General features: G+C 34.3%; 1 protein-coding gene across 1 annotated transcript; it reads left to right on the top strand.

The window, feature by feature from the left end:
• Positions 1 to 4103: 4103 nt before the first annotated feature.
• On the top strand, positions 4104 to 12470 carry LOC117345283. The gene is made up of 8 exons (XM_033908335.1): positions 4104 to 4201; positions 5813 to 5963; positions 6367 to 6460; positions 6824 to 6951; positions 7450 to 7592; positions 8362 to 8407; positions 9150 to 9295; positions 9977 to 12470. Exons 1-8 carry the CDS (start codon positions 4191 to 4193, stop codon positions 10098 to 10100), a joined length of 843 nt encoding a protein of 280 aa, XP_033764226.1. The 5' UTR covers positions 4104 to 4190; the 3' UTR covers positions 10101 to 12470.
• Positions 12471 to 12671: the final 201 nt, after the last annotated feature.

The raw sequence follows: 12671 nt of genomic DNA, 5'->3' as shown, positions 1-12671 counted from the left end.
AGACAGGTTTCAACTAAGGTATATCATCATTAATACATAAGTAATAGATAACCTCAGAAGTTGTGATAAGCAGGACATATACAATCTAGTCAATTCGGGGTTTAGTCTGGACATAATTGCAAAATAATGTATTTTTTATTTTTCATTATTATTAGAGTCTGTGCATTTATATTGTAACGGGAAAAAAAGTCTGCCAGAATAAACATTTGGAAAAACGTATTATTCAAGTCTCTTGGGTTATGACGTAAGGATAAAAGGAGCCTCTTCAGAATAAACATACAACGTATGTTTACATGTTCTCTTTAAACAGAAATCAAAGATGCAGAATTTTAAAATATTGGATTAATGAATCTCCCTTTCCATGTTTTAGCATTCTTTTTTAAATATTTGCTTGGAACGATTAAAAAAAAAAACGAAAACAAAAACGAAAATAAAAACAAAATTTAAATATGATTTTCACCTGTGTCTTTCTCATAATAAAGTTGAAGGGAGAATTTTAAAATTGTACCACGCATTGGTAATAACAAAAAGTAGCATTGTATGTGTCATATATATTATCGATATTTTCAAGTATGCTTTAACATATCTATGATCGATTAAAATTCCAAAATGAGTTTTGCGGGCAAACATCATATACATGTAGGTCGTTAGATACCATGTAGTTTATATGGAGATTTTCATTCAAACACAATACTATGATTTACCGTGCAATAGCTTTGCCCTTTGTATACATAAATAAAAAAATGTCCATTTTTTCTGAACTATTGATTGATACAATTCAAATTGTGAGTGCAATAGTCATTAATGTTAGTAATACTACAGGCATATTTGCCATCAATTTTCCATTATCCTGATAGGCGTTTTGTTTACATATTTAAACAATGGAATGTTATCAATTGTATAAATGATATCAAACCTTTGTCTAACTAGGGACCTATAATTCTATTCTAAGCCCCTGCGAGTATATATACTTATTATCAAATCCATACTGTGGGCGTATGTGTATTACAATGTATACGCGTGTATGTATGTATGTGTACTAGTAATTCGTATCACTAAGCGTGACCTACTTTAGTAGTAGATAATGTGATGTGTATAAGAGAGAGAGAGAGAGAGAGAGAGAGAGAGAGAGAGAGAGAGAGAGAGAGAGAGAGAGAGAGAGGCATTAAATGTATTATGTCTCGAGGTTTCGCTGTCACTACCCAAATTCCCATTTTGAGAACGTGATATTTTCTAGATCTGATCTAGATTTCCAGAAGACTTTTACCCTTCCGAAACACTTGTCGCATTTAAAGGTATTCGCGTTAAATATTCCTGGTGTGTGGCTCAGAATATACACGTGTTTCATAATAATTTGAATTATTAAGGTGTGTCCAATAGCGAAAATGTCACTTTAAACTAAGCGGCCGAATGTAGGGCGGAGCATAATTTGAAAGTAAGGAAGGGGGCCGCGGTGGCCGAGTGGTTAAGGTGTCCCGCCACGTTCTCACTAGCCCTTCACCTCTGGGTTCTTAGTTCGAAACCAATGTGGAGCAGTTGCCTGGTACTGACCGTAGACCGGTGGTTTTTTTTTATCCGGGTACTCCGGCTTTCCTCCACCTCCAAAACCTGGCACGTCCTCAAATGACCCTGGCTGTCAATAGGACGTTAAACAAAATCAACCAACCAAGTAAATAAGGAATTATATATATTCTGATAAATTTAGCCTTCCACGTCTGTGTAATGATGTTTTCGGAGTGGAATACATAAACTGAATCAGACTTATAAGAGAGCTGCATGGAATTTGAGCTTTTTTTTTTTATTCTAGCTATAATATCTGATTAATTCTCAATTTATTATGAGCTATATTACGAGGGTTGATTGCTATGTTGTGAGCCTCATATTGAAGGATTTGAATTTTACCGGACATATTGTATTATTTCTCATCAATTCATAATCCCCTTTCAGTAGCTATTCACTTTTGCCAGCGGCCTCAATGCCACTTTTATTGAACTCCTTTTCTTGGCTGTTCAGAAAGCCACCCACTGCATGTATGACGTCATCATCGGACTGAAAGCGGGTGCCTGAAATAGCTGTTTTCAGTTTTGGAAACAGATGAAAGTCTGATGGAGCGAGATCAGGTGAATAAGGCGATGCTCAATCAATCTAAAGCCACAATCGTGAATGACAGCCATGGCAATGACAGACTTGTGAACAGAAGCATTGTCCTGATGGAATAACACATCTTTAGTGATCTTTCCGCGGCGCTTAAGTTAAATATTTCCCCGTAACTGCCTCAGAAATGATGCATAGTGTGTGCCATTGATTGTTTGTCTCTTTTGGAGAAAATCTATCGGCAGAATACCATCTACATCCCAGAAAGCCGAGGCCATAACCTTCTCAGCTGAAGGAACAGTCTTCGCCTTCTTTGGCGGGGGAGAGCCGGGGTGCTTCTATTGTTTCGATTGTTGTTTTGCCTGTGGGGTAAAATAATGGACCCATGTTTCATCAATAGGGGCAAATCTCTGAAGAAAGTTGATATGATCTTTTTTAAAAAGGTTAAGATTAGCACGCGATAATGTGTGCCTGGTGTGCTTCTGGTCAACAGTCAGAAGTATTGGTACCCATCGGGCCGAAAGCTTTCTCATTGCAAGATCCTCGGTCAGAATGGAATGTACTCTTTCCTGTGAAATTCTAACTCTACTGGCTATATATCTTCCTGTGACTCGTCTGTCAGTCATAACAATATCATGAACTTTATTGACCATTTCTGGGGTTCCAACATTGACAGGCCTTCCAGGACGGGGGCCATCTTCAAGGCTCTGTCGGCCGCGCTTAAATTCCGCTACCCACCCGGCTTTTAACTGTAGCATATGAAGGGACATCTTTACCTAATGTTGCTACCATATCATTATGAATATCCTTAAGTGTTAAACCTATTTATGCAAATATTGGATCACTGCTCCTTCACCGATTTTGTTCATTTTGCAAAAGCCGCTTGCTTTGTTTACTTTAGAGGGCTACCTCGTCGATATAAACCAACAAAATGAGACCAGTCCTTGTGTACACGGCCCTATATAGTCAGAGAATAGTGGGACTTACAAAGAACATCCTTGAGTAACTCCTTCAATACGAGGCTCACAACATATCAATCATCCCTCAACGTAGAATAACCCAGATATGATGTGTTAGTCGCACGTGTTAAATAGGAGTGTTGAAAATCATAAGGACGCATCTTTGCAGTGATATCTGTCAGTGATAACTATCATAGGTTTGTTTATCTGTTTCGTACATAAGAAAACAAACAAAAAGTTTACCCTGGTAAATCGTATTTTGTACCTATATCAGAGATAAAATACCTGAATCTGGGTCTGTAAAAATGATTGATATACTTACCTTATATATACTGACCGGGCAGTAGGTCGATTGTTTCGGTTCATATATATACTTATACATATATATCGGTTTCTGATAAGATATGAAAAGTAGTTAAATGTTTCTCTGTTATTTCGTACTTTAATTTTTTACATGTTTTATTACTGAAATATATATGATAATTATGAGTTTTATAGTTAACACCCAAAGACAGATTTCATCTAAGTTATATCATCATTAATACATAAGTAATAGTTAACCTCAGAAGTTCAGATAAGCAGGACAACTATACTCTAGTCAAATCAGGGTTAAACATTGACGTACATTGTAATTGCCAAAATTTAGAGTGTGTACATTTATGTTGTAGCAGAAAAAAATGTCTGCCAGAATTAACCTTTTGGTTAGATTCAAGATTTTCCTATTTCACTCTGACACACTTAAGTGTGTAACATAAGGTCAAACAATACATAACAATATTGTATAACATGACAACGAGGCATGATGGTGCATATTTCTTCACGATACTGTTTGTATTTCAGCTTTGGACGCATGTACTGCCCAAATATACGAGTTATTTCCCTTTACAAAACGTTTATGTGTCATTTATTTACATTTTCACGAAACTTGTGTTTGGCACAAAGTGAATATGTTGTCTTGTGAAATAATGGATGCAAATCAGATAACCATTTGGAACAAATTCTCGTGTCCCTGTGGTATCGTTTGTGGTAGTTTGTTGTTCGTTTATCATTTGTAGTTGGTGATTTGTGATACCAGAAGTAGCACATATTCTGTGACGTAGTACACATGATTACACAGTTGGCAAGCACTTGCAAGAAATGTCGGACAGGTAAGTGTTTGCGTATAATTTCTTCAATACACCTTAAAACTATCTAAACCATACACAGACGATATTTTAGAATGGTTTTTACTGTTATGTATCTACTGGAAACGATATTGAAACAATAAACGTGCATAGATCGTCATAAGACCATCTAGGTAGATTATTGCTCTACTGTAGCAGGTACCACAGGTACTTGGGGTAAGAAATTACATTTGTATATATATACTATATAGCCTCGTATTACTATATAAAATAGAGTATATATATACAAATGTAATTTCTTACCCCAAGTACCTGTGGCAGGTACTCCAACATTAGATACAATATTAAGAAATTTTATTCTACGTCGAATATAGAGGATAACACGACGAGAAACTTTTACAGGCGCCGTGTAAACTCTTAACATTGTTGTCTCTTTCTTTCTGCTCTGAACTGCAGTGCCAGTGTCCAATAGGTTGCTAAAGATCAGTTACATTGGCGTCAGAACTAAAAAATAAATAGCCAGAGACCTTAGCTTTATAGCCGATGTACATACATGTGTAACAGGAGTGGGAAAATGCACGGCCAGACCGGGGTTCGAACCCGGGACCTCCGAACACTAGCCGGATGCTCTACCGATTGAGCTACCTGGTCGCCGATGATCGACCCGTTCCAGTTCCGCTACACTCTTCCCTCCCTTTTTTTTAAGTCTTCGACCCCGAAGACTTCACAACCCAGGTTCGGGTATCCCCTTGTCAAGTATCCACCTCACTTGAAACAAGGTTTGGTCACAGGCACCAAATGTAATAGGAGTGGAAAAATGCACGGCCAGACCAGGGTTCGAACCCGGGACCTCCGAACACTTGCCAGATGCTCAACCGATTGAGCTACCTGGTCGCCGATGATCGACCCGGTCCAGTTCCGCTACACATGAATGTAGGGCACAGGGCCTTGTCTAATCTTATATTTTTAAAAAATATCCAGAAATGTCTAAGACAGTCGTTGAATCCCTTGTCTTCATATATATGCATTTCTGACAATTTTTTTTAATAAAAGATTGGACATGCATGTCCCTGCATGGGGGTTGGCTGCAGGTTGGAAAAACCCTAAATTTAAGGTGCATTTTCGTGACCTCAACTTGTGTATAATAATCACGTGTGGTAAAAATGCATGAACTTGGTGGCAAGTTCAAGTTAATGTTCCCGACACTAATTCCTTGTATTCCGGCTTTAATTTCCTCCGCCTCCAAAACCTGGTGTAGCAGGACGGGTTTTAATTGTAAATACTGTACATAGTTGTATGGTCGCCTTCTAACTTTGGGCTAGAGGGAATTTCCCTTTAGCTCAGTCGGTAGAGAGGCGGACCAGTAAGCCGAAGGTCGCGGGTTCGATCCCGGCTGGCTGCACACTACTACTCCTTGAACTTTTACACTGGCAATCTTTAAATGACCCTGGTTGTTAATAGGACATTAAGCAAAATAAACCAAAACCAAAACATGCACATTTCAAGAGTTTAAGGCCATTCAAAAATAATACAAGCTATTAATGAAAAATCCTTATCTTCAAATCACCAGCAGTTACTGTGTAATCAAAGCTTTAGTGTTTCCAGTTCTCTATTATCCATGATTTCTGTTGTCAGTGTGTCAATCAATACGGAGAGTGCTGTAAGTGGGGACACAGGCAGTAACACTGGCATTTCATCCGCTGGTGTTCCCCTCGCCATCGTCCCCGCGTACAAACACCTACAAGAACAAAGGAAATTCCAAGGACCTATTAGTGAACTCCCAGAGGTAAAAATGAAAAAAATCAGTGAAACAAAACTTCTAATGTGCGGATCGACTTGTCATTGAAAAAAAAAATTGTTTGGGGCTTGATATACAAATAAGATTAAGTTTTCCACTTTTGTGCTACTGATTAAAATCACATAAAAGTATTTTTGTCTATTATTGATATTGTTAGCAGTAAGCTCTGTCCACTAAAACATATCAAGCAAACACAAAATTATGGCAAAAATATAGTTCACCATGCATTGGTAACTGTGAAATTCTTTGAAAACAATATATGTATCTTCTTTTGTCTAAGATAATAAGAATAATTTGTTTTCCTTAGGGAAGCTGTAGGATGAAAGAGTTGTGATGTTGTTGATAAAGTCATTCTATTTTATACTGTATTTTTTTATTTTTTTATTTTCAGCTGCCATCTCACAGATTCCAGTATTCAGTTTGGCATGATCTGCGATCTGTCAGCTTAAAAGGGACACAACTCAAAGCTCCACGTGTCAGAGACGGTAAAAATACGGTTTTTATTGATAAACAACATAACATAACTGTATCACTTAATTTATATTTAACTTTCAAGCAAGAAAATAAAATAAACAAAGAATGGAAAGAAATAATGATAAAATAGAATAAAAAAAAAGAAATTTGAAAACCATTTGAAGATATATATATTTCATGATCACTTATGACCTTTAAGTTTAAGTGTAACAGTATAACTTATTTATATTTATTTTAAGCAAGAAAATTAAATAAACAAAGAATGGAAAGAAATAATGATAAGCTAGAATTAAAAAAAAAGAAATTTGAAAACCATTTGACATTTTACCTTTAAGTTTAAGTGTAAAATTTAGATATTTTTCGTGGTTTTCCAGGTCCAGCGGAGAAAGAAAAAGCTTTTTATCTTTTAAAAGATGAGGATAATAAGAACATTCACCACTCGCTACATGGTAGACAGCGAATACAACATCGGACAACTCTGGAGGACTGGAACGCAGCAACGGTCTGTTTATATTCTCAATATTACGGTGTTTTTTCAAGCAATAAGCACATGTCTGGTAATAAGCCCACCAATATCTATTGCAGTTCAGGTTTAATATATATAAAAAGATGTGTGTAACCGTTATCCTTTTCATACTGGATTTTTTTTTATCTGAAACATTTTTAAACATTATGACACAAGCACTCTGAAAGGAATCATAACTCCATATACATTTAACATCAGCAAAACATTTTACTTACCTATACCTACTTGAAAATTTCAAGAAATATGAAATACACACATACACTTTTATTTAGCTCAGTAATTATATTATTTTTTGTCCACCATTAAGCCAATTAACCCATGACTTTGAGACAAAATTTATGTATTGACTCTTTGGGTATTACTATAATGTACAGAGAAAAATGTGTATTTTTGTTTGATGTTTTGGTGGTTGGACAGTCTACCTGGCTGTTATGAACTTTGATCATGTTTTGACCTTTGACCTTTGATCCCCAGTCTGCCAGCCTCTGTTACCAGGAACTACATCACCAGTATCAGAAAGACAACTTTTACCGTATCCTTGGCAACCTAAAGAGTGTTGAACAACTGTACCTCGTTGACAACAACATCACAACCCTCGCATCCTACAGCTTCCCTAAGTATAAAAAAATACATCTCCTTATATTTAACCTGAGTTTCCTCTGGCCCTGACACCAAGTCTGGTCTTGTACACCGGACATGGTGTTAGGGCCAGAGGAAACTCGGGCTACTTAGGCAAAAGAAATAATATTGTTCATTTCCTGTCATCCTAGTTACATTGTAACTCCGCCTACCATTATTTTTAGCACAACTTAAAGGGCTGGTATGTCTCTTGTAAATGTATCCAACAATGGTGAAATAACATCAATTGTCTATCAGTCATCTATTATCTATCAATTAATCTTTTTGTTAAAAACACTACAAGCTAGAATGCTATAATAAAATATTCTTCATAGATGACGGGTTTTAAGATGTAAATATCAAATATAATATTTCACCTACATACCTGCTCTGATTTTTTTCAAATTTACGACAGGAAACAGCCATATTTTTTGTTTGGCCTAATGGTATTTAATATGGTCTCCTATAAGGAAGTGGTATTTCATATTGTTGGAGTTGTAATTACGCATTTGTTTATGTCAAATAGTAAAATGCAAACTTCACATTTATATATTCTCAATATCTTGATATAAATTGATGTACTTGTAACAAGATTCACAAATTCATGAAATCAAAACGAGCAAAAAAAATAGCATTGCATACAAAATTCTGACGTTTTATTGTGCATACATATATAGGTCTAACTCCTCACACAGTCATTTGTTCTGAATAGATTGGAATAAAAACATTCTCAATTTTGTTTCAAAATTTTTTTTCTAAAATTTTCAGGTGCACAGTGCTGAATTTGAACAAGAATTTTATCTCGTCCTTTAAGGTAAGCACAAGACACAGTATGTAAAGAGGCTTCATATTTTGGAAAATCTACCTATAATAAGAAGCTATTGTTTAAAGATGGATTCTCATACTGTAAACCAACTTATTTTTGTGTGCAATAATTTTAGCATATTTCAGTTTCGATTAAAATTTGTGAAAATCAATCGCCACAAAATAGATGCTAAGTATCAAGGATTGTAACTCCTCAAAAGGGAAAACTTGATAAACTTTGATCTGATATTTTTATTCATGTATTTTATGGGTCATGAATATCATTTTATTTTCCAAATTTGAGTAAAAAGATACATTTACAATTTGTGCCAAGACAGTATGTTCCAAATCATGAAAAGCACATACAGTCTAAATCCAAAAGGAAAAAAAAAATCTGCATGATAGGTAAATTAATTAAAGGATTGTAGGCAAGTTTCTGATAAAAGCATTTTCTATGATAAATGAAACCAGATAAATTTTGTCTACTCATGGGATGTGTTAAAGTCATTAAGTTGTATTGACAGACGAGGCAAAAGCCTGTGTAATACGCATAACAAGGGAAGGGAGACAACTCATGAGAACTTCACCTACCAGTAACATTTGTAGCTCAGATATTCTTAGTCCGAGTTTCCTCTGGCCCTGAAACCAGACATAGTGTCAGGGCCAGAGGAAACTCAAGCTAAAATATTCTGAGTTTATATTTAAATCTTTTCAGTAAAACTTATTGTCTTATTTGTTGAATTTTGCTTTAGAAATTGCCATCCATTCCAAAAATAACTTGTTTGACGATGGAAGACAATGATGTGGATAGTTTTCGTGGCCTGAGGTCATTCTCCACCCTGGAGCAACTGTATCTTCGTGGAAATCCAGTAACATTTGTCGTCAACTACAGGCCTAAGTAAGTGGTCTCTTGTTAAATGTTTCTTTCCTTCCCTTTACCATCATTGTGAGATGCCCGTTACAGTAAATATAATTTGAAGTACATCTATATGTGTAGCTTGTCTTAGTAAGAACATGTAATTTACATTAGTTACTATTTCCTTAGTGTTGTTGATATCTCGAATAAGCAAATGGCTGCCTTCAACTTAGCCATGGTAAAACGTCCTTAATTTTGTCGCATGTTTTTTATTTTTCTATTTCTGTTGATTCTGTTTATTTTGTACTGCAAAGACAGGTTATGCATTTCGATAAACTACGGTTTTGTGATCCCTGAAATGTGATTAATAACACGTGATTGGCTGTTAGTATGTGATTAATAAAACGTGATTGGCTGACTGGCTGTTAGTATGTGATCCATAAAACGTGATTGGCTGTTAGTATTTGATACATGAAACGTTGCTGTTGGAATGTGTTTCATAAAATTTGATTGGTCGTAAGTATGTTATCCTTGACATTTTATTGGCTATTTATATGTGTTGAATGTAATTTGATTGGCTGGTTGTCAGTGTGTGTCAATGAAATTGATTCGCAGTTACATGTGATCTAGGAAGTTTGTTTGGCTGTTTCTGTATGATAAATGAAATAATGAGAAAGATATGAATCGCAGAGACATTATCTTACACAATCTGTTTGTTTATAGGGTGTTTAAAATGCTGCCTCACCTTCAAGTGTTGGATGGAATTCCCAAGTTAGAGGATGATGACGAGTTTGTAGATGAGGAGGACATTCCTGATCAGGAACCAAGTCGCTGTGTGATTGCTTAGCTATAAAGTGTTTTGATATCATAATCGAAACTGAACTGTTATATGTATACAGTCATGCTCTGTATACAAGGTAAATGACAAAATATTTATGAAAGCAAGAAGTTTTTATCAATAATAAAAGAGGAAACTTTAAAAATTGTCCGGAATATAATCATAACTTTATCTTTCTCATCCAATACAATGAGCCTGGAATCACCTTGTATACAATGCTGTCTACTTATAACTGTTTTGAAATGTCAGGGCTTTTTCTGTGGGCTTTTTGGGGCCATTACTAGGTCCCATTCCCAATTGAAATTATTTCATATTGAAGCCAAATTCCCCAAATTTTCAGTTTATTCCTGAAAAAATCTTTCCTAACTCATCAATTTTCTTCCCAAAATGGCCCGTTCCCAAAACAGTTAGAAAAAGCCCTGAATGTTGATATGAACATACATGTACATCCGACCAAAAATTGTCGCCAGTAATCAGCTATTTTAATATATATGTGAGAGAAAATTGAGCATGGAGATCAGTGTTTTTAATTTCAGGATGGCAGTGTTTAAGATTTGAATGGCCGAGACATACATGTAATGATTGTTATAATACCACTTAATATCAATAATCTATATTATTATATATCTGTATACAAGTTTTCTCTACACATTGTAATTATCAGTATATTTCTACGATTCCATCCATTGTTTTTTTATTTTCTCATATAATACATGCTGGACATGTGTTTAATCACTACAATAAACAATTATTTACGTCATAAATGCTAATTTACACTGACACATGTCTACCAGGTAGTCAGTCTATTCATGAACGCTAATTTTACAGTGACATATCTATATATTTTATCCTTCAATATAGCTTGTACATTATACAGTTAGTGTAGATCATGTATACTAATTTTACACTCCGATATCTAAACATGTATATATTACATACAATCCTATCATTCAATACCTTGTACAATATATAGTTAGTGTAGATCACGTATGCTAATTTTACTGTTTGTTTGTTTCACGCCTATTTGACATGAAAATGCCATTTCAATGTTAGTTAGGATAACATCAACAACCATCATCAACGGCACTAATTATTGACATGTGTTATGTGTTGTAGGGGTAACTTATAAAATGTTTGTGTAAATTCAGATTAACATATTACTGTTAAATGTTTAAATATATCAGAGAGAGAAAAAAATACTGATAGCATTTGGCTTAATGAGTACCAAATTGCTGCAAGAAATTATAGTAGGTATGTACAATTTGTTATCCTTCACTTTCGGACATGAATACATAAGTAATAAGATTATGTATTTGATATCAGAAAATTTTATAGATTAATCATTACATTTTAGAATACAGCTGTATATTTAAATGCTAGAGTCACAAAAATAAATAAACGAAAAACTTGTTAAAAGAGTGTTTAGAATGCAAAAGTAGAATTTTAACTAGATTTTGTTTGCCAAATCAGCATGAACTGGCAAATATCAATAAAAAACTGTTGTACATTTATATACTAATGTACAGTGTACTAAGTATAAATATTTCCATACTTTTGTGATCTGACAACCATAGTTACTCCAAAATAGCCATTAACAGCTTTCACCTTAGACATTCTGTATCATTATTGGAGATTTAAAAACAAATCCTCACATCAGCAAATACAACTTTGAATTGTTTTGTTTCTTTTACAATAATACAATATACATGTATAGTCACAAATTAATGTTTTTAACTTTAGCAATTGATTGTGATAGTATATTTCTTATTAATCTATTGTTGTTTTTTATAATTATCATTAATCTGGCTTCTGGCCTGAATATTCCGTCCATTTGTCTTATTTTCATTTGGTATATCATACATTTTAAGAGTTAACATTGTTTCTATATGTACTCAAGTGTTTATATTTGTCATCATATTTGTTAAATCTGTTTTCCTTGCAACACGATTCCTACTATTAGGATTGAAGAAGTCTATACAGACCACATATTTGCCGATTATTTTGAATTTCCATGAAAAAAAAAATGTTGGCATATGAAACTATCTAGCTTTAAAAGAGAAGTACTTTTATATACCTTCTTTTGATAAATGTATTCTTATTGAATCTGCAGATGTTAAAATTCTCCGCTTGTGGACTACATGTACTTGGAATTTTGAAATTATATCTATAACGTTTTACTGATAATACATGTAAGAAATAGGGTGAAACAGTAAGTTTTCTTCCAGAATAGAGAGAGTTGTTGGGTATGAGATCATCGTAATTGACTTCTAATGAAGATAAACATTTTGATAATGTTATATACTTTTACTTTTATGACATGCTGGGAGTGTCAGGTATTGCAATTGTTGACCAATAAATTGAGCAATATTCATACTTAAACTTTTTGTTTATTTTCTATTTTTAATTTTACACAATAGTATTCCAAGGAGAAATTATTACAGATTTTCAGAAACATTCTATCTATAATTATACTTTCTATTTGTCCTCTATTTGTATTTATACATTCTGTTTGTCTGTAAACATTTATGCCAAATCATTACAGATTTTAAGAAAAATTCTATCTATAATTACACTTTCTAT

The sequence above is a fragment of the Pecten maximus genome, chromosome 16 (assembly GCF_902652985.1).
Source record: "Pecten maximus chromosome 16, xPecMax1.1, whole genome shotgun sequence".
NCBI classification, from domain to species: domain Eukaryota; kingdom Metazoa; phylum Mollusca; class Bivalvia; order Pectinida; family Pectinidae; genus Pecten; species Pecten maximus.
This window is presented reverse-complemented; position numbering and strand designations above follow the sequence as displayed.